Source organism: Battus philenor, unplaced genomic scaffold, assembly GCF_028537555.1.
Source record: "Battus philenor isolate CCGP_79_NKW_IND1 unplaced genomic scaffold, ilBatPhil1.0.hap1 SCAF_20, whole genome shotgun sequence".
Taxonomy (NCBI): Eukaryota; Metazoa; Arthropoda; class Insecta; order Lepidoptera; family Papilionidae; genus Battus; species Battus philenor.
Window position 1 is genome coordinate 11,697,582 of NW_027181683.1, and position 24,625 is coordinate 11,722,206.

A 24,625-nucleotide genomic window follows, 5' to 3' on the forward strand; every position below is an offset into this window, starting at 1 on the left:
CGTGATATAAAAATAGATTGGACAAAAAAACCCGACTAACCTTTTTATGAGTTCTTCTCATCAGAACGGGTTTGAAACGCGTCAAGTTGCATGCTATTATAGGAAGAGTAATTATATTCTGGTTTCTATCAAATTGTTTGATTTGATTGATAATAAATATATGTATATATATATATGCAAAAATAAATAATTTACGAAGATGAAAATATTATGAAGTTGAAATATTCCGATTGTCAATTGAAAAATAGACTAGAATAGAAGAAGATAATAATATAAAAGGAATAAAGGAATTATAATAGAGCCAAAAATAATTCAGATTATAGAAAAGGAAAAAAAAAAAAAATAATGTTGTAAAAAAAGATCAGACGATAAAAATGTTAACCCTACTTTATAGAATGTTCCTGGCCATTTAAGAGAAGACTTGAGATAAAAAAAAAACTATTTATAAAATCACAACCTAATCACCATTATTTATACGAGGTTCTGTCTATCCTGGCCATGTGACCAAAAGAACTCTATCAGTCACTGGTACATTATAAAATTAAAAAAAAAAACAATAAAAAACCGGACTGTCTCTAATACAGTCTGGTTTTTATTTTTAGAACGCAGACTAGACTTGTTTGTCCGGAATGCAGCCCATAAATATAATGACATCATATTGTATATATATGAGATTGCATGACCCATATCTATGAATGTCAAAGTATAATATATAAGATAGAAATGGTTAAATCGATTACAAATAAATTAGATATATAAACACGTGAAACGAAAAAAAGGAACAAAGTAGCTATACCATCGTGCAAAATATACACACCAGCACAATTAGGAAACACAAAAAAAAACTATTTCATTTGACATATTGTTTTTTCAACTTATTTTAGACAAAATAATTAATTCTGTTCAAATTAATAAAAATAATAATAATTTAAGCTGCAAAATATTTATATTTGAAAAGCTATGCTAGAATACTGAAAGAACAGCGATTCATGAATTTTTCCTTTTCAGTTATTATCGGGTTAATTTTAAAATTAACTCAATAAAATAGATAGCACGTTTGTAACCATAACATTAAAATTTAGATACAAATAAAATAATCATAAGAGATGGAGGTAAGTAATTTGATATAGTAAAAACAAAATTAAAAACAAAAAAAAACTGTAGATTAGGTAGAAAAAGGTATCAGTCGTTTTAGGGCAAAGGTGCATAGCTACTTTAAATAATAAAATCGAGTATAATGATCATTGAAAATAATTAAAATATATCTTAAATGTATAACAGATCGTAGAACAGTGATAGTATTATACATATTGTATTTAGTATATACATATAGAGAAATTAGTTAATGAAAATAGAAATAAATCCTACTGCTGTGAATTTACATATTATTTAATGATCTTTGTTGTACATGACTTCTAATTGTAACTGTTTAGTGTAAATGATTTATAAAAGATTATATTTATGATTAAATGTAATAATTTTATAAAAGTGTAGTTTTATTTTTCTTAAATGGTAACACTACTCGACCCCGTCACTCTTTTGTGACAACTTCCAGTAAAAGAACTGAGAGTGGTGGGGTTGAAACAGTGTTTTGATTATTGAGTCGGGAGCTCGGTCACTCGTTCGATAACATTCCAAGTGATAAGTTGTCTAGTGGACACTATGCTAGTTCGCCTATAAGAGTATTAAAAATGGAATAAAAGTATTTACTGTGTTTTAATTTGGAGTTTTTATGATATATATTACTTTAAATAAGAAATATTTTGATCAAATTACAAATGCCAATTTTTAAATTTAATATATATTTAAAGTTTTCATAAAAAACATGTAGCAAATTTGAATCGATACATACTAATCAACCTGATAATATATATAAATAATATAAAATTAAATACGGCTAAATACCAACTCGAAGCTTTTCTTTTAACTTTATCACCGCCGGCGAGCGTATCTGTCAATTTTTCAACAGGCTTCATATTTGGGACATGCACTGCTGAACTTCGCAACCTTATCCACTACAACTATTACACTTTCGACTTTCTTTAAAGGCGTACCAAGCATTTCGACTCTTCGTTCCTGATCCGCACAGCCCTGGTTTGAACGATCCACCTGCCTCCTTAATCCTGAAAATCATGAAAAAATTTACAAGGTATATTGAAACTAGTAGAATGCAAATATTTAAACAATTGACGTAAATGATGACGGCGATTGTCATTTTATTCGGTAGGCGTGGTGACTACACACATCTTATTATAGTTTCCCAATATGAGGCCCACGCTCCACAGGGGAGTAATTTTATTATCAACAGGGGGCAATTCAAAAATGGATTCTACACTATTTTAACCCTATGCTACACTTTAAAAAAATGTTGTATTTTACATATGGTGACGTAAGAATTTTAAAAAGATTTAGGTGGCATAAAAAAGTTTGGGAAACACTGATCTATAAGGAAATATATTTCACGTAAATCGGAGAGATATATCAAATTATATCTTCCTCAACAAAGCAAACCGCATGTTAATAAATAAGATTGATTTCCATCTTTTAGAAACATTGAGTATATTTTTAAAAATCTATATTTTTGCTTAGAATATATAAACTAACAGGTAAATCAAATGTCATCATGTTTTATAAGGAAAACATTCCACAAAAGATATCTAATGGTCCATCTAACAAAGAAATCAATTCTAGTTTAATTATACAATTTTATTTAAATCTGCCAGATATAACCTTGCTTAGTGGATACGCGGTTAGTAAAACTACACGAATATTTACTTTATTTATTTAATATCCTAATTATAAAAAAATACATTGATTTCGTAGGTCGCGGGGATTACCGGGAATAATACATATTTGATATTGTAGGCGGTGGGAGCGCAGCGGTAGAGCATTGAGACTTACGAACGTAGATCGCTGATTCATATCCCGGGATACATTCTCACTTAGTACATTTATTAAATAGCATTGCCACTGCTCACGAACGAGTTTCCAAAGGATGGGCGGCAGCGTTCTCCGCGTACCATAATAAAACACTAAGATCGCCAACCCGTCTGCCATGGTCAATGCCTTGAAGTGGACATCTATGGGTGGATCGATAAACCAGTAAAGGACTCTCAAGTCTTGTTAAAAGAAAGCGCTTGCCAGTTTTGCGATCACCATTAATATATCATCAGTGATTTCAATGCGGTGACGAAATCCAAAATCATTTTTTTAAAATACGTCTTTAATTAAAAGTTTGCTTTATACAAACGACTTTATATCGATTTCAGTTCTATATTTCTTATCGTTAGGCAACAGATTTGCGGACTCTTTTCAAAATGTTTTTTCGTATATCTTGAAAAATTTGTACTCTTGCCTGCTATTATTCGAGAAAGGTATATTAGCGTAATTAATAAAATATTAAAACTAATTTCTACATCTTTTTAATGAATTTTAAAAAAAAGTAGTCTTAAAATATCAATTACGTTTAATTATAAATTTCGTTCATGTGCCGAAATTACAATTATATTGCGGCGTGGGTATGCCACCGAACCGACACAGGCAGCAAATCATAACGAAGGCCTCGCAGTGAGAGTCTATTGTCAGATACAATGATTAATGACTTACATAAAGGTCATCGGAATACACTAGATGAAGACTCCGAATGCCGGTTAGGCATGAAGGTTGACGAAGGAACAATGGCTTTACTAATAAGAGATGAAGATATCAGACCTGCATTCCTAAAACTGTTTAGAAAAATTGTAAAAGATATATTAAAACGAAATAAGACTTGAGAAAAATTGTAATACCAAATAAAAAATTATTGTAAACAAAATAATAACAGTAAAAATTTTTTTGTAAAATTAAACAAAAAAAATAGAAATTGTAAAACTAAGGAATTAGTTGACAGAAGAAAGGAATCGGAAAAGAGGGAAATGGAATGAAATGGTAAGACAGACGAAATGTGAAAAGTAATAAAAAGAATGAAAGAACTTAAGATGAATGGATGTAGTGCGGAAATAAAATATGTTATGAAAAGATTATTTAATAAAAAGAACTGACCCTGTCCTTCCAAAAGATAGGGGAACGAGAGACTCTACCCTGAGACCTATTGACATAGTAAAATTATCGCTTAATAATAATCCGCAATTACACTCCTACCACGTGGCTTGGAAAGTAAAGACATCAAAATAGACGTATTCAATCGATTTGTACGGATGTTCATTCGTAGGTGTATTTATAATCACGGTCATATTTTCTCATCTCAAATTGCTCTGCGACATGTGAAGATCTCTGCGTCAGGTCACGGTCGTGAAGGGTTCCGCACATATGTCATATATTTTTATACATTTAACGAAATCAATTCGTAGATAATTATCGAAGTAATTCACGATTTCACTCATAATGTTAAAAAGAAATTTGAAAATCGAATTCAATTATGTTTTTTTTAATTCAGGTAATATTTAAAAACCCGACATGTATATTACAAGTAATACTTATTTATTATAAAGACAATTAATTCATGTCATGTGCTTTTTGACAAACGTCTGTTTATTTTAGGTTTTTCGGACAGTCTTTTGTACAGTGCGTGTCTGGGAGAGTACTACACTGTTGCCCACGTTCTACTTCGGAATACAGGGGTAGCACTTTATATGACTCTCTTGAATCACCGAGATGCCTTACCAAGATCAAAGGTCTACTGATATTTCTCCAGGAGTTGGCTTGACTTGAGTAAGAGAAACAAACATGAGAGACACGACAAGAAGATCATTCTAGAATACGTTTTATTATTTTTTTATTGGTATGCAGCGTGCCGACATTTTTACATTTTTGACATACGAATTTTTTATTAAAATTTTCTAAAGGCACGTTCATACTTTCTAAAAGACGCTTCAACTGATGAATATGAACGCGCCTTTTCTTTTCTGTGATCTAATTTAATATTATTAATTTTAATTTCTTCGCCGATATGTTTTTGGAAGTGAATTAACTTTAAATACGAATGTATGTTTATGAGAAAATAATTTTCGCCTACATTTTTTAATTTGAATAAGGATATATTCACTGAAAACATTACTAGGAAAATAAAAAATCTTTTATATAGTATTTTATTAATTACACATGTAGCGTATAAGATAAATATATATACATAGTACATGATATTAGCGACATGAATATGACTAGATTAAAAAAAAATTACGTCATCCTGATCATGTCGGGGTACAGCAGTGGTAGCCCAGGGGTAAAGAACTGTGACTTGCAATTGTTGGTCACAGGTTCGATCTCAGGAATACAGTCTTAGATACCATACACATTGTACATATATGCCCTCTCCAATGATCGCCGCGATTACGTCACCTATATTTTCATACATATAAAACTAAAAAGTGAATTTTTGATTAAATTAGTACATTAATATTATTCACTGCCACATAAGTTATATTATACTAGTAATAACTTAATTATATTCAATATTAATAATAAAGATGGCTTATAATTTTTTTAATAGAAATAGTTTTTTCAGCGATATCATTACACTAACTAAAATATATATAGATAAACAAATATTCCTCAAGTAGAAAGCGAACGCTTTACCCTTCATAAAAATCTGACCTTTTATTTGCAATATATTTTTAAACATGTTTGTACAATATTTTTAATGTATATTCTTTTTTCTGTTTAATGTATTTGATTAGAAAGTAAAATTCATTCCGACAACCAAGCCTTAAGGTTCGGACGGCACCAACAATAATTAATGAAACCCTAAAATAATCGGGCACAGTCAAACAAATTAGTAAAACGTATCCGTAACGAAAAGCGGCTATGCTACAACCTGCGTCAAAAGAAAGTGGGCATCGTATAAAACAGATTCCTCCCACATGCTCCGATCAGTGCAACCTTGGACGCGGGAAAGCGAACGTCATTGCCGCGGAGAAATTGAAAAAAAAAAAGTTACGAAGCGCGCGCGAACTTTGACAGATGTCAAAATGTTACCAAAAAGCTGCGTGATATTAATGTTATTTATTTCAACTGTACATAGTGCTAGTTTGATCGAGCGATCATATGAATATGTAATGAATTTAGGGAAGAATGTTGCGCCTAGTGTGATGTCCATATTCGACTGTTTCGGCGAAGATGACGCTTGGAATTGTATGAAAGAGAAAACAGGACAAATCTTGGACAACTGGGATGCGGAAGTGGACAAACAAAGAAGAAAATGGCAAGGTAAGATGATCAAATAACCAATAGACTCTAAAATAATTATAATATGTACATAATTTAATAGAAGAAATTTTTTATATGATAATGATATATATATTTTCATTAAGATAAAGTAAATCTTATTAAAATGCATTACGATCTTAATTTATAATCAACGTTGTACGAATTAATTATAATAAAATATAATTAATTGTACACACGTTATCTTAATTGAAATAATTAAAACAATTTCTTATGCAAAAGTTTTTTTAATGGAGAAAGTTATTCGTATGTATTCTAAATTTGAATTTTTAAATTTAATTGTTTATTACACATATTATATAACAAATTATAATTAGAAGTCATCTGTTCACTTAATCGGTGTCGTACGCTACGTACATTTAATTTTTTTTTTTCTATTTCAACATTAACACCTGCCTGTTATTAATTATAAAGTAAATTATTATTTTAAATGTCATATAAGAGACATACAGGCACGGTATTAGAATCATACTAATTTTTACGGAAAGATATTAAAAAATTAAACCTGAACAAATTATAAAATTGGGTGCCAATAATTCTTTATATAAATATGGTATTAAATTTACATTATATAAATGTTTAAACGTTTAGAAGTTGCCTATAAGAAAGAATAAATATTACGTTTATTACACCTCATTACTTTTTTTGAATGGTAGAGAATGCCTATACTGTATTAAGTCCGCCATTACACAATGTGTGTAAAAATCTTAAATATATAAATAAATAAAAAAATATTAATTGTTATTGTTGCCAGTATGTTGACGGGTTCAACGCTACATATACAAACATATGTATATCTATATCGAGTTCAAACGGAAACACTATAAGAAACAAGTTGAATTTTCTATGAGATTCTTTTATATATACTATAATAGATATCACATATAATCTAATAGTATATAAATGGACCTATTATACTGTGGTTTTCGAAAGTTGAAATCTGTGATATTTAAATCCGATGTCAGACAAACATATAGACTGATTTAGAATTCAATGTATACGATTAGATTTTTAAACTTATTAGGAGAAATTCAAACCTCGTATCGTATATAGAGAAATATTCTCTTAAGTTTTTTCATTACCTAAATAAGACTAGAAATATAATAGCAATTTTACTCCTAAAAAAGAAACGGAACACTTTCTCTTAAAGTATATTTCATTTTAACTTACAAATATATTTTTACTATTACGTCATAATATATATTGTTTTCGAGAAATTTCCTTTATTTTATTTATTTAGATTCACACGTCAGAAAAATATTAAACAAATTATACTTAAATATATATATATATATAACTAATTTAATTTCTTATTATTTTCACAAGTGCCTTCTCCTTCATGTGTCTCATATCTATCCAAAGGTTGTCTGGTAGAGATCGCCTCGAGCGATAACATCTCCTCTTTTACCATATCAATGGTTTTTTTTTTCCATTTATTGTCTATAGTTTAAAAAAGTGATAATGAATACATAAATTGTTTTATGAATTAACCCACTACTACACACGATTGAATAGATTTTTTTTCAATAAAAAATCTTTCTCGTACTCGTATAACGAATAAATCTTTTTTTGCAATCTTTCCGGTAGTGGTATGATTATATGCAAATTTTTAGTCTGTGCTACACCAAAAAAGTAATCTAATTTTCGACTCTTCATTTGAAAAAAAAAGTTTTACGGTCGATAAATTATTGCAGTGGCCGGAACAAATTATAGTTCATAGACACCAGATGCATATGACACATGCTTGCTTACGGTGTTATACAATGCCTCAAGGTCGCCCAGAGAGGAATGAAGAGAGCTACGCTTGTAGTTTTAAAATTGACGAGAAAAGTATATATATATATATATATGAAGTTTAATGTACGAAATAGAAATTAAAATACTAGGCTAACATAACTTATCATTATATATAAGACGTTATGTTCCAAGTTCAGAAATAAATTTGACAGATGTCAAAATGTTACCAAAAAGCTGCGTGATATTAATGTTATTTATTTCAACTGTACACAGTGCTAGTTTGATCGAGCGTTTATACGAATATGTAATGAATTTAGGGAAAAATGTTGCGCCTAGTGGGGGATGTGCAGAAGAGGAATGGAGAGAGCTACGCTTGTAGTTTCAAATCGAATAACCAATGCCATCGACGTAGCTTTGATAATTTCCCGTCTCAAGTGGCAATGAGCGGGTCATATCGCTCGTGCAAGTGATGGACGTTGGAGGCAAAAGTTTTTCAAGTGGCGACCAGAAGCCAGTAGACTCGGCATATGCCGCCCACTAAGTAAACCGACGATATAATAAAAGCCGGGGAACTCCCTGGATGTAGTAAGATCTGTCATCGTGGCGATTTTTGGAGGTGGCCTATGGTTTGTAGCGTCTATCAGCTAAAAAAAGGCAGGGGATTTACTTCGTAGATTCAATTGTACTTTCCCACGCACTAGCCTAGTTGTATCAGCTATTAAAAATGAAATGATTATCTAGCTTAAGTATGATGTTGCCTTCGATGGTTCATCACGTGATTTTAAATTACAAAAAATAGTGTCTTATTTTCCACAGTATCATAAATATATACCACAGTATTACACACCATAACTCGTATTAATAAAAACTGCATCGCTCGCTGCAAGTGTCGGCACAGTTAGCCGCAACCGCTGCTTAACCGTGACAGTTAAGATGAACCGTTCCATCTCACGCAACGCGCGCCGTGCCTAGAAAGGATGAAATTGAATTATTTTTTAAACACCTTATCGTTTACGCGACGCATTCTTACGTTTTTAATTATTTGAATTGACTTCATTTACACCAGTGATTCCCAAAGTGGTCTATATCGACCCCCAGGGGTCTATGACAACCTGCAAGGGGTCTACGTCAGCGAAAAAAAATTTGGGGGTCCATGAAATGAAAATGGGGGTCCACGATAGTGAATCTCAACACATACTCTGATAGTACCTATTTACTTGCATCATACTATCTTATAATATCAAAACAGATTGAATTGACGCCAAATATTCGCAACGGCACCGGGCGCACGACCGGTCAAGACCAGTGAGCGTACATTTGATAAAAGAAGAAATGATTCTTTAATATCTTTCTATAATTCCAATTCAAAGTTACTTTATTTAATCTAAAAACATTTCTATATCTTTTTGCGTAACAGTACAATGTAAGATAATAAATTATATATCCATTGTAAGACTTTTACAAAACATATAAATATTTTAAGTTACATCAACCGATTTAATATCTAATAATAAAAATGTTTTTGCGTGTTTCTCGTTCAAATGCTAATTATAAATTTATATATGCAAACGGAAGTTAGTTAACATTATATAAATTGCGTGTGACTAAAGACAGAAATACATTAATTTAACACAAATTATTTGATGAGTTATATTAAAAGTGAAACAAAGATTTTTAATATAGAATAACAAGTAAGTTTTGTCAAAAAGAAAGCGAAATGATTACACAATATAAACTTCGATCGCGTCATAAAATATAATCAAGCAACACAAAAATTGTTCATGTCTTTTATGTATAAATTTAAAAGTTTGTCGTTTCATCCCATGGGCCAGTATGGTCCTCCCCAAAGACACCATATTCGCTAGGCTTAGCAGAAGTGGTTTTTTTTAATGGCCCCCACTATTGGACGCCTCTCGTACCCCTATTTAGTTAAGATCAGGGTCTTTGTTTACAAGTAAGTTTTTCAGATTTTTAATCTTTATTCTTCACTCACTGTCATACTTCTCAATTTCTTTTATTCTTACCTTATTTCCATCACAATATCTTTCATTTTGTTCTTTCATTCCTTGTTGCTTTCATCGCCTTTTTTCCATCATCTTATTACTCTTAGGTGGTTAGGTACATTTTTTTAGGTAGAAGTTAGGTAAGAAGAAGTTAGGTAGAAGGTTGTATTATGGTACGCAGAAGACGCTGTTGCCTATCCTCTTTAAACTTGTTTTGTGTGCAATTGCAATGCTATATAAGTAATGCACACAGTGTGAATTATATATAACACTGTATCCAAGGATTGAACACGCGACTTACGATCGCAAGTGTCAGTGCTTTGCCGCTACCACTGTTCGAATAGAGTAAACAATTCACTCCTTTAAAACCTTTACACCTGTAAACAATCATCCTGTATACAACCTAGTGTTTCTATTACTGGAGTACAATGCACCTTTCAAAATCTTGAGTTTATACGAATTGTTGCATCTAGCAACATTAATAAGTTGAAGTAGCAGTGCACTGGCCACAAACCGTGTAGAAAGTATGACCGCCGAAGCCTTAAGGTTCTGGAGTAGAGAGCAAGGTTGTATAAAAGTATACATATATGTGTGTATATATATATATATTAATTTAATATTCTTTATTGTACACGTTAAGATGCATTTAATAAGTTTTACAATAATATACAAAAAAGTACAATGGGCGGTCTTATCACACAAAGCAATCTCTTACAGACAACCATATATATATATATATATATATGTACTGTACTTGGAATATAACGTCTTTTTATATGTAATGATAAGTTATGTTAGCCTAGTATTTCAATTTCTATTTCGTACATTAAACTTCATATAAGGAAATATGTATATATATATATATATATATATATATATATATATTATATACTTTAATTTTCTCGTCAATTTCAAAACACTTACGCACAAACAACAACACGATTCCATCAACTAGGTTAGCCGAGTGAAACCGCGTGATAAATATGTATGAAAACGAGATAGGTTGTATTAAAAAATTATTATAAAGAAATCTCTCTCGAAAACAAGTTACCCGCAGATTGGGAGAAAGTGAATGAACAGACGGAAAAAAACAGTAATTACATCCGTATACGGTTTAAGGAAACCTGTGATTACTTCGCAAAAGTTACTTCATTCTTGTACCAATGCCAATGTTTTTCTCAACGCTAAAAACGAAGCCATCTACTATAATGACATTTCCATTTTGAAAACAAATCTACGAGATTTCCAATACGCCTTTATCTGAGAAGAACCTAAAAGAAACTCAGGCTTTTTTATCTGTGAACGAAAGTATCCTTAATACAATAGAGCCATCTATCGCAAAGCTGGATAACCACGAAAAATCCTTAACTCTTTATATATATATATATATATATATATATATATATATATATATATAAATATACTAGCTGATCCCGCAAACGTTGTTTGCAAAAAAAAAGTTTTTAATTTACAAATAAAAAATAAGGGTTGAATGTAGAGAGGTGAAAATTTAGATTTGTATGTATTTTTGTATGCTATATCATAAAAAAATAAAAACAAAAAATTTTGTCAAAAAATTAAAAAAAATTTTTAGGGTGAACAACCCATATCACTTTTTATATATATATATACACATAATCGATATACATATATCTATATATAATAAACCAGAGTATATAATAATATATAGTCCACAGGTATGTACAGAATTTACATTTACATAACACTAGTATAATGGCTCTTATTATGTAATATATTTAAAAAGATATGTATGTATATATATATATACGTCCATATATATTAACTACAGTTGTCCCACACCTAGGCGAAATGAATGGCCCCGCAAAACTACTTGCGAGTAATATTTCGTTAAATCCGTTGACTTTTACATAGCGAAAAGAATATTATTAACAAATTTCATATTTCTAAGCCTCATGGTTCTATCGATATAAAGGGAGAGAGCATTGGTAGCTAAGCGGAAGAGATTCGATTTCCGGAATTTTTTTTATAATCGCCGTACACACTACTCTATAACGACAGAGACCTTATAAAAACTCATTTTCTGTTTTTTTAATTTTAATTATTATAATTTACTACTAATTGATTTAACCCCAATTGTATACAAAATTAACATTGGCCTTATATTTCCGGAAATACGCGATTTCCGGAATATAGTCTTGTATAATTCACATCTTGTGTATTAATTATATGGAATTGCCAATGATCACAAACGAGTTTTCAGAGGATAAGCAGTAGCGTCCTCTGGCTACTATAATGCTACTTTATAATTGCCAACCAGCACGCCAAGCGTAGCGATTAGTTTATCCCCCGAAGATATTTTTTTGGGGGAGGCCTATCCCTTGTCATCTATAGGCAGAAACGACAACGACAATATTTAATCACGTTGACTGGTTTTTTTTTCTTTCCTTTTTATCCGTCGCGTGGTAATTAAAAAACAAACACCAGGCACTTGTACAATACACCGTGTATATAATAAGTGTTTTTGAGGAAAATAAAATTTGAATTTGTAATTTTATTTTGCGTAATAGTTCAATATATTATTCAAATATTACGTAATCGAATTGATTTTGAATTCGATTAACTTAGCTCTATATCGATATCAGAAGCGATAACTCGATTGTATTTCAAAGTCTAGTTTCACTTTTATTGCGATTCGTTGTTTTATTTTTTTTGGTCGAGTTAATCAAATAAATTCGATCATTGTCTCGTATGTAATTATTCAAGACCACATTTAGCGCATCGATGACTTTCATTTATATTAATGAATTAACATAAAGTGTGCGTTGCGAAATCTTACACTTTCACTCGTGGAATTCTGGAACTGGTTTCCGAACGAAATACATGATCGGAGTGACAACTTTGACCCGGTTTTTTAACCTTTAACGTCTTCGTAATTTCACTGGTCTTTAAACGGACATCGATTTTATTTTCTCTCCATAACACTGTACAAGTTTTTAAGGCTTAAATTAAAAACGTAGTACTATTAAAGTTTATCGTAAAACCAAAATTTAAATACATAATGTATCTCGTGCATCTCTCAGCTGCGAAAGGAAATAATTATAATGGAATGACAGGCTAAAACCAATTCTCTTTTGACGCATGTTCTCGAAACTTCTGGAACGCTTTCACACAATACTGTAAGGTAGAGAGGAGAGGCAGTAAAAACTCTTATGTATATTTTGATTTCTGGCCGATTTACGTAAACACATTAAAAAAATAAAAAAATAAAAATATGCACTGCCATTTTCAAATCCTTATTTTCTATACGAAATCATTGAATTTAACAGATAAATACCAATCATAATTAGGCTTGACTAGGAAATATACGTAATAACATGTTTTAAAATGTCACACATAAAGATATTATCTATAAAATATGAATAAACCATTTTTGTATGTATATTGTACACAAATAAGGTTATTATAATTTATTACATTATGTAGGGTATACTTATATGCTAGAAATGATATACAGTTTGATTTGCTACAGGTGTAAAAGTTTTAAAGAACAAATTTATTGCTCGTTTTGTTACGATCATTTCATAGTACACATATATAGATACACATATATATTATACAGAGTGATTAGAAATAGATGTAAACGCTTTAAAGATTTTGGTTGATAAAAGCTATATATTCACCTCCTCATAAATTTTACGCCTATTACCAATTACCCTGTATATCCAATCTTACATATAAGTATAGACAACATATTGTAATAAAATATAAACAATTATTTTTAGCTACAGAAAATTCGAACGAATAGAAAATTCGCACACACCAAACTTATTTGCGGATCCATCTTACCAATATTCGGTACATCTAACACAAAAAACCGCATTTAAAGTTGGTTTGTATAACATATAACTGTGTGTTCCGGTACGAAAACCTAATTACTAGTACTTCCGCGAATAAACCATTGTCTTTACGTCGCTGGTGTGAAATTTTACATATGCGTTCATAACTGTATGCTTTTTTTATGTTAAAATAATGTCAGCACTTGTCTGTACTAGACAAGAAGGTCGTGTAAAGTGGCCAAACTCTCTGATTGTAGAAGTGATTCTTCAATATTATTAATTTTCGTGAACCCATACTAAACAAATTTATATGAATTATTTTTTTTAAGTAAGAAAAGGACCAATATTTAGCCACAGTCAGAGTTAACTCTGTGTTTGGCACTAATCGGTGTTACATAACTTCTGAAGATGCCCCGTGGAGGGGTGAAACACGTGTTGAGTAATTTAGCGGTGGCGGTTGTGTGATTCGCAATGTTTGCAGCATACGCATTTATGAGCGGGCTGGGAGGGGGTCATTTTTTTGCACGACAACCACTGCATGTGCGGAAGTGGCTAAATGTTGGTCCTTTTCTTACTTAGGATAGACTTCCGCGAGGTAACGCCTGATTCCATTAAATAATTTTTTTTATATATATAGTTGTATGGAATAGGCGTTTGTCTTCCATCTCACATGATGGAAAGTGTAGATGGAGAATGTATAAGTATACTTTAGTTTCAGGAGTTGTAGCCGAGCGGTAAAGAACTGAGGCATGCGACCGTAGGTACCGCGATACAAATCTAATACATTTCACTGTTCATTATTTATATACCAGGGGTAGCCAAACTGCGGCTCGCGATCCACATACAGCTCTTTGAACGATTATTTTTGTCTCCGATTGATTGACGAACTACTTCAATATTTATATTTATACAACCTATATTAGCTCCTGGTAAATCGAAACAAATTACTGTCGTGAATAATTATAATTATTATTCCAACATAAAATTAGAGAAATCCAAATACCGATCGTAATTAACTTACCAGCATCTTAAGTGTTATTAGGATTGCTGTCATATACTTGTGCCATTATATCTAACTGCAATACATATATTTTTACTTATGTTTGATTAATTTCAATAAACATGATTTTTATAAGTAAATATTCTTTTGCGTGTTTTAAATGCGTATTCTATTGCGGCTCGCAAAACAATTTTAAATTTCGAAAAATGGCTCGAACTATCAAAGAGCTTGGCCACTTATATAGGATTGCCACTGCTATTAAACAAGTTTCCAGAGAATGGGTAACAGGCGATCGCCAACCCGCCTACCTAGCGTGGCGATTATGGTATATCCCCCCATAGATATCTTTAGGTAAGGCCTATGCCTTGTTTTGGGCTGAAACGACGACAAAGTATTCTATTTTATTAACACCTGTATGAAAACTAATGCATAGCGGCACAGGGTTGAGCTGGGACTGGTGACACCACCACCGAAATACTAGTTTCTGATTTTCCTGGTACATGATTCTTGGTATCTTGGAGTTACTGTAAAAAAGCGACGGTGTCTAAGTGTGATTCTCTCCGTGATACGTGTCCAAAAAATGTGTCAATGGGTAAGAAAAGGACCAATATTTAGCTACTCCCGCACATGCAGTGGTAGTCGTGCAACAAAGTGCACCGCCCGCCAGCCCGCTGACAAATGCGCATGCGGCAAACAATGCGAACTACACAACTGCCACCGTTAAATCACTCAGCACGTGTTTCACCCCTCCACGGGGCATCTTCAGGAGTTATGTTACACCGATTAGTGCCAAACACAGAGTCAATCAATGTATCAAGATGTATCAAGGGGCACAAACCGGCAAAAATACTTCATCATCACCATATCAACCGGCAGACGTTCGCTGCAAGGAACAGGCTTCCAAAGTAGTGATGATAACCGGTCTTACGCTGCTTGCATCTCCACTTTCTACCTTCAGCTCCAATGACCATCGATTGCAGCAGCTATATGTCCCGGCCGTTTCAGCTAGCAATTCTTCACGCTACATCGGTTATCTTAATTCTTCTGTGAATCTCATCATTTTCTATACTCACCACGGACTAACAAAGACCATTACGGAAATAAATAACATTAAGTGTCTTCCTTAATAGTAAAGACCTTTATAACTTATACGGAAACGGGAAAACTTATATTTTTTTTCTCACTTGCCCTACTTAAATAACTTAAACTAAATTAATATATTTTTTTTTAATTAACAGTTTATTAAACTCGTTCAATTTTTCGTTCGCATTTAAGTTAATAACGATATTAAAAGGTTTTTGAGGGCAACAAGTAAAAGTCAACTTAAGTTTTGTAGCTTGAAGGTTGTACCTATTGTTATCACCAGACTAATAAGTTGTACGATCACCTTGTTTTCAGTGCTAGAGGGAGAAGACAGGGTTATGAGGGATTCTTTCAATCCAATCTCACCTCGGAATTCTCTGCGTTGATGTGTAAAACCCCTGGTAACACGTCAGGACCTTTTATTACCGTAGTCCCTGACGCTACTATTCAGTATAGCCCATCCCTTGTACACGTTCGTCACGCTACTGAAAACGTGTACACGTGAGAGTAAATTATATATATGTGGGATGTAATTTAAAAGCAAAATTCGAAGCAAATCTCATTTAAATATTCATTAAATAACCATCTTTACACACGAACACATGTTATACCTTCCGATTTTTTTACAATATGTTGTCATCTTGAACCAAAAGTTACCATAGTCAAAAATATGCTTAACTAAAATATAATGTAAACCACATATGTATGTATATATATATATATATACATACATATATATATATAAGCGTGTGTATATATATATATATATATATATATATATATATATATATATATATATATATAAACATAAACGGTTTTGATACATACATACATATATTCCATTGTCCGTCTTAGTCGTGGAAGCTAGAAAATGCTTAGAACTTCAATAAGCTTATTTTTATTTCTATAGGTAATCTTATGTATATATATTTATCTATTTTGTATATATTTAATAATATTCTTAAGCATAAGATTTTATATATATATATAATGAACAATGTGATTATTACAACATACAACTTGATTATTGTCGGTCTACCTAGTGGCGGGCCTCGTTAATTAATTTATGTATTTCTATATATATACACATATATTATATATCGAAACATTATGAAGCTTTCGACGACAAATTGAATAAGTAATCGACACCTCAGATGATATTGCAAAAAGAAAGTAAAGTGTCGTTTCCGAATTTAAAACTATCTTCACTTTCAACTAGCGCTATTGTTTTTCAATGCGTGAATCACGCGTCACTTCTATTCGTTACTTAATCAGAACTTTCTAGAATCTAAATTCATTCAATTACGCAATAGATTGTCGCTTTAATATTTATATCGCGGTTCTAAGTAAGTGAAATTGAATTGATGAGACCTCTTACGATTTCGTATAAATATATAACAGAGACATGATCTGTTTGTCCAAATTCACTCATAACAAGCGAAAACTTGCCATTACTTCTTCTACTAAGCCGTTTCAAGCATCTGTATTTGATGTATTTTAAGTTATACTGCAAGCCGATTAAGGCTTTGTGTTTCATACAAATTGAGGTGATCGTACCCCATTTACATCGAAGACATACACGAAGAAGGATAATACCCGTGTAGGTGTATAGTGTAGTGAATGAGGTGTAGTGTAAGTTGTGTGAATCGAGGACTAATCGGCAGTCGAGAGACACGGGCCTCTCCGGACCGCCTTTGCTAATGTTTCTAGGTAGCCTTCTTCAACGTCCTTGGTGATCAGCTCTCATGGGTTCCACAGCCCACTCATAACACTATCTCCATCTTACTGATACGCAGTTATCATCACCGCAGCTCCAACTACATCACATCGCATTCCACCTTGTATGCTCTACACCAAAATCGCCATATTTACCTCATAATGAAAAGGTACCTAAAACTTTGTCGGTTTTTCAGTGTTAATGTTGATTCTACCGCACGGTAATCCTTTTAAACGTTCATGCGAGAGACTACTAGCGCCATCTATCGACGTTGGCTGAAACTACAGAGTTTCTACTTATATAAGATCAATTTGTTTTTGAGTTGTCAATATGACAATGACGTGATGATTACCTAGTTAAGTAATACGGAGCACGGGATTTTGAAAATCAAAATATTAAACATCACTTGTTTTTTTAATTTTTAAACATTACATTTAATCAAATTAAATATATATATAATAACTTTTAACAATTACGTCAAAGATCAAGGCAACTGCTATTAAATATAATGCAGTTTCTAACGCGCTGTTACCTTTTTTAAAACCTTCGGATATTAGCTTGACTAGTTATACTGTAAGTAATGTAAGCCTGAAGGAATTAAATTATCGCAGCTGAATTTTAAAGCGAATTTGGAAAATATGTGGTTTTCGATTCCTGCACTACCCGCATCCAGGGACTATCCTCGATCTTATATCGTCAGTCCACCATATAAAGTAGTAGTGTAATTTTCGGCCCCAATGGTTGTATGAGCAATGTGTCCCGCCCACAGTCACTTCCTGTTATGTAAAAAAGGACCAATATTTAGCCACTTCCGCACATGCAGCGGTAGTCGTGCAACAAAGTGCACCGCCCGCCAGCCTGCTGATAAATGCGTATGCGGCAAACAATGCGAATTACACAACTGCCACCGTTAATTTACTCAACACGTTTTTCACCCCTCCACGGGGCATCTTCAGGAGTTATGTTACACCTCCGTGTCCACCCCTGAAAACCCTAACGACCATCTGTTCTAAGTGGCCTACTAACCACTTCAACTTGCCGAACCGTTGAGTTATCTACCGTTGAGGTATATCTCTTACTTTCATTCTTCTATGAATCTCCGCATTTTTAATACGATCCATGTCTACCCGTGTATTAAATTTCTCTACAACATATAAATTTATGTGCATATATGTGTGTGCGAATTTGAATTGAATTGATTAGTTTATTGAGAGTTATAAACAGGTGTCAATTGTCTCAGGAACTTATGTTATCAAATCATTACCATTCCCGTCGATAGACATTCACTGCAAGGTACCTTGCCTATATATATAGTTAGCGATACATGAACGGAACAGTGAACGATTCAAGTAAATTGACAAGTTGATCCACGATCTTTGTAAGAAAAACGATATGAAAAATACTTATTTTAAACTTTTATTTATAGACGCAGCTGATGCAGAGGCCCGTTCCTCCGGGAGGTCGTTGAGCGAGATGCCCTCCCAAATTGGTCGAGAAGTCGAACAATCATTGGGTTCTCTCGCAGATATTATACAACACGGTGTTGCAAGGTGAGAATTTAATATATTTCTTCTACTAAAAACATACTGAAAATTATTACAAATAAAATTGTAAATACATTGCAATACAATGTTAACTTCGCATATAGCATACATTACGTAACAAAAAACAATTAACAAATGTGTAAATCATTAAAATCAAACACTACGTTTACGTTTCAATACTTTATATAACGCCGTATTTAAATTTCAATAAAGAATTAATCAATGTGTCTTGCCAGTGTTAAATATTTGAAAATTGTAATTTTTATCTTCTCAAATAATTTAAATATTCACCGATTTATTTATTATGCATTGGGCAGTCATTCATTGCCAGAAATATGCCTCCCCCCATAACGCTTTAGCCACTAGAATAAGGCAAAGATGTCCCCTGCTTTTAGTAGGCGTCTAAAATGGCATCTAGTTCGCGGGTGTTGAGAGTAGGGGCCTTCGTCGTCCATTCGTTGATAACCCCATAAGGGCAGCATCGCGAGATTATCTCCTGTTGCTGCGGTACAGTGAGGATATCGGAGGCACAGCTTCCTCCCAGGGTATATCTTGGTATACTACTAAGAGGCAGCTGCAAGTTCCGAAGATGATCACTGCTAGGGTTTTAGTGGGTAGAAATGCCACATAACTCTTTTCTTCTCCCAGATTGCAGCGTATCTTGTGTGCATCCAGAAGATTTTCCCTCCTATACTATAAAAAGACCTCCTCCATAGAGTGATCAAGTGTTTTTGCCCTCCTCAAAGAAGATACCTTTTTGACTGTTCAATACTTGCAATACTTCTAAGATATGCAAATTGACGAACGTATTCAGAGGTAATATTTGTTGATACTACGCATCATTTTCGTTGCAATGTTCTTAATTATCTTTCTAATTCAATTCCATACCAATCTCTAGTATTCCACTAGAATAAATTACCACGATATCATTTTAATTAATTTGTGTTTGTACCGTTTACTTATAAATGGTTTTGCAATATGTACTAAATTCATAATTATACTTAAAGTTTAGTATTATTATTTGTTAGCTTAGTTGTAAACTGTAAGAGGAGTTAATTTAATAAAATAAAATAAACATACTAATTCGATATTTAAATCCTTACCAGAAACAATAAACCGGTTGAAATGTCAAATAATCAGTTGGTGCGACTGGTATGTGATTAAAATATTTTTTTAAAAAATGCTTACATACTCATGTATTTCCTGGAACTCAATACGGATTGAACCAAGTAAACTTCTAAGGAAATTGACATTATTAAAAATAAACATTTTCGGGTCATTGACTTCGTCTGGTATATGGGCAATTTGACCATGAAGTAAATATTACAGTTCGTTCGCATAGCTAATTAATAATGGTTTTATATAGCCGAATTATAGATAGCATATAATTGATAATTTTATGCAAAACTTATCCTTAGTAACTAAAAGTAATAAACGTAAAATAGTAAACTTCTGGAGAGAAGGTGAAAATTAAGAGGAGATATATGGAAAGAAAGTGTGAAAAGGAATGAAAGATGTTATGAAGGCACTTAGAGGAAAGAATGAAACACATGGAAAAGGACAAATGATAAGTATGGAAATTATTAAATTTATGTAAAAAAGATTTCCACCCATGATAGGGGTTAAAAGGATATATAAAATCTTAGAATCGATCGTTCCTGCCTTCGTCAAAGCTTGTATAACTTAATTTATAAATATTTATCATTCCGTTAAAGCCTTTTGTTGATATGGTAACCTAGTCTAGTCAAAATCGCATTATTTAACACAACGACACGGTGGTCTTTTCATTTCTTTTATAATCTACTAAGAATCTCTTAATGTATGATCTCTTTTAACTTCGCATAACTAAATTCTAATTGCGATCGGCTATAATTCCGTCTTTCACCTTAAATATATCTAGAAATTCTTCACTAGTTAGTTCCTTGTAAGATAGTTTTACCAGAATCATAACTGGAAGGAACAAATGCAATGGGAAGATGGGAGGTAGTAAGAGATGAAGCAATTGTAGAAGAGACACAGGCTACAGAAATAAAACACGAGGAAGAAATAACACTTAAGTAGGAGGTAATATGAAAATAGATGAATAAATATTATACACGTGAAGAAAAGGTAGAGAAAAGAAAGTGAATAAAGTGGGAAATAGACGCAAAAAGTAATAAGACATAAGGTAAATAGAAAAAAGACAAATTGTGTTTAGACAATGGAAAGACAATACAATACTAAGTAGTACAGAAAGTAAAAGTACTAAAGAAAAAGCGTAATATAACATGTGATACAATAAAAACGATAATAACAGTTATTGTTTATATCGGATTTATATATATTTGTAATCTACGAATCCCAATACACCTTGTCAATTTTTTTCATAATTTTCTGGCTAAAAATGGCGGAGATAGGCAATGTAATTTTATTTCTCTAAATTAACAAGGCAAAGTACATAGAAGAATAAAAAGATTATACGAAGTTTTCTTTCAAATACATATATTCCAATATTGTTCGATATAAAATTGTATTTAAAACAATGATTATAATTTGAATTTGTTTCAATTTTTGAGACAACCAAAATTTATTTTTCGTCTTCTGAATAGTTGCATTTTCAGTCTTACATTTTATTACATTGGGGCGGTGACATGTAAGAATGTTTCGTATACCTGGCCACTACGCCCACAATACTTTATTTCAAATAATTCTAGCGCGTTCAAATCAAAAATCGAACGAAGATTTCAATTTGAACGCAGACAGTAATGCTCTTTGCATTTGGGCTATTTTTTATTGAGCAAAAAGGTTGTATAGCTTCCAACCACTAAACGCAATATATATGAAATAGTCAGAAAGTAAATATAAAAAAGAATGTGAATAGAGAAGAGAAATGAAATATATGGTAATACACGAAGTAGTACGCAATTAAAAAATTAAATAAATTCTCATCAAGGAAGAAGACTACATGGCGTGTATCATGTTATATTAAAAAAAATTAAAGATATATCCTAATCCTAACATAATCCTTAAAGCTTCCTACAACATATATACAGTAACTACTTGTGTAAATTTCAAATACATGTTACATTAATCAAATATCCAGTTTTTCTAAAAACAATATACGTAATATAAATACAACTCAAGCTACAATATCTTGCCATAAAAAAATGTTTATTTATAAACACTCATACATAACTTTCGTTGAATAGTCAGTCTTCATAAATAACTTTGAAACCGCATTTTCATATTTCAAAAATCATTTCGAATTGAATGCATTGTGTAATTTTCGAGAATATAGCGCCATAATAACAATACTGTCTTATGACAGATGCTGCAAAAATAATGTCAAAATATGAACCGGCAGCCATTTTGTTATATATTAAAAAGAGAGTTCTGTTATCAAAAATAATATTTGAAAATGTAAAATAGATGTAATTTAATTTTAATTGATTGAAAAAAAAATATCGCTCAATTGGCCACCTCCTGATTTAATGAATAATTGTGTTAGATTTACGGCATATTGAATTGTTGCTCGCAAAACATCTGGTTCCAAATTGGCGGTATCTTCATCAATATAGCTAACATTCAAAGCGACATCTTGATAGTTCGAGCACATAGAACACGACGACCAAGATTAGACTGATAATTAGACAAACATGAAGTAACAAAAATTTCATTTACTTATAACTAATTCTACATATATCTACATCATAAATATTAAAACACAGTGACATTTGACGCCATTTGTAAAAATTAAGTCGCGTTCACATTATGATATAACTTTTGCGCCACCAATTACATTAAATGCAATGTGTTCGTATTTTTTTCCCAGACATTTTCACTTTTGAGAAAATAATTCTTAGTGAAACAAAGTCGCGGAATATATGTTAATCATTGTAATTTTTAACATACGTTTATTACTCTTATAATTGCGCATACGCTGATGTTAATTGGACATTAAAAATGCATTTTTGTACGACTAAAACCACTAGTGGGGTTGTTATTTAAAATGATAACATAATTATTATGGATTTACTTCTATCTGTACATGGAAGAGGAAGATGAATAAATACTGTTCTTAATGCAATTAAATCTTAATAGATCATTACATAGACAATTAAATGCAGAGGCCTATTACATTGAGTAATAATTTATCATAGTCTTTTTATTTTAGAATTCATCTCATTTTTTTTCCTTACTTTTTAGTTACATTTTTTTTAATATTTTATATTTTAATTAAGACGTCAACATATCATGTTTTATTCTATTTAACAGTGTATTTTCTATTCATAACTTGGAATGAAAAAAAAATCACGTTTCGATCATCTTACTATATTGTAACTTAAATCCATTTTATACATATATAAACATATTCTTTTTAACACTACTTTTTCATTTCCTATTTTGTGTGCGCCTCATCTTCTCTATCATACCGGATGACATTTGGCACATGGTTAATAATTATGTTATTATTAATTATCTTATTCACTTAATTATTTGCTACTCCTTTAGCAAAATTGAGGACTTAGCCGGTCGCAACCGGCGCGAGACTTTATATCACTCGTTTTGTCGGCACTCTGACTCGGTTGCTCTGAGCTGCCGTTCCCGGCGAAAGCTTCCTTAACTATCCTCTGTCTTTGAGGGTGAGGAGACGTGACTAAGAGCCTCATCGAAGCCTCCAAAGTCTAACCTTCTGTCCATTAATGAAAATGTTTTTTTAACTCTAATTTGAAAACCATAAATAATGTATATTAAATAAAAATGTAACGAAAAATTGTGATCAGGAAATATAGATGAGGGAAGAAAGGCGATATATGAAAGAAGATTTGCTAATGAAGAATAATTAGAGTCATTAGCCCTGAATGAACACCGCATGAGAGCTCTCCTTAGAACACTTTGATCTATCTCCAAAGCATATTTATCGTCTTAAAATAAATGAAAAGTTTGCGGTAATCTCCTTGATGGTAGTCATAGACGTGACCATGTTTGAGTCAAGATCACACGACTAAAAGTAGAAGTTTTATGTTGGGCGAGCACTTCTCTTTTTAGTCATAAATTTTAAAAATGTTCGTCACCGTTGGTCATCAATAGAGAAATTGTGACCTCACAAGATACAAGAACCGGTCGAACCTGCAACCCAACGCCAGCGCACACACACTTTCACTGCCGACCCACTTAACACACGCACGTTCTTATAAACAAACATAACGAATTCTCGCATGTGGGGTAGAGAAATTATTGAAAATATATCGTTTATCGATCCGTCACGGATTATTGATATTTTTTGACAGAAAGTCAATTAGTCTTGCCTTCGATTTTTAAACTGTTTTATTTAGTTCGACCCGTACGGAACTTGTATATTTGGGTCAAAATTAGAAATTGAAATTTAAGCACCTTCCCGTTGTCAGATTGATCTGAAATTTGGTACACACATTTAATTTAGATGACAATACAATATAATAAAATCAATAACATTATAAATCTAAGATGGCCAGCGATACAAAATTGCGTATTACATATTT

General features: G+C 32.0%; 1 protein-coding gene across 1 annotated transcript in view; it reads left to right on the forward strand.

The window, feature by feature from the left end:
* Positions 1-5,966: 5,966 nt before the first annotated feature.
* The window catches only part of LOC137922926 (uncharacterized), a 35,110-nt gene continuing 16,451 nt past the window's right edge, over positions 5,967-24,625 (forward strand). Inside the window, exons 1-2 of the mRNA XM_068766037.1 lie at positions 5,967-6,204; positions 19,007-19,130. Of these exons, the coding sequence (XP_068622138.1) occupies positions 5,967-6,204; positions 19,007-19,130 (362 nt within the window). The remainder of the gene's footprint in view (positions 6,205-19,006; positions 19,131-24,625) is intronic.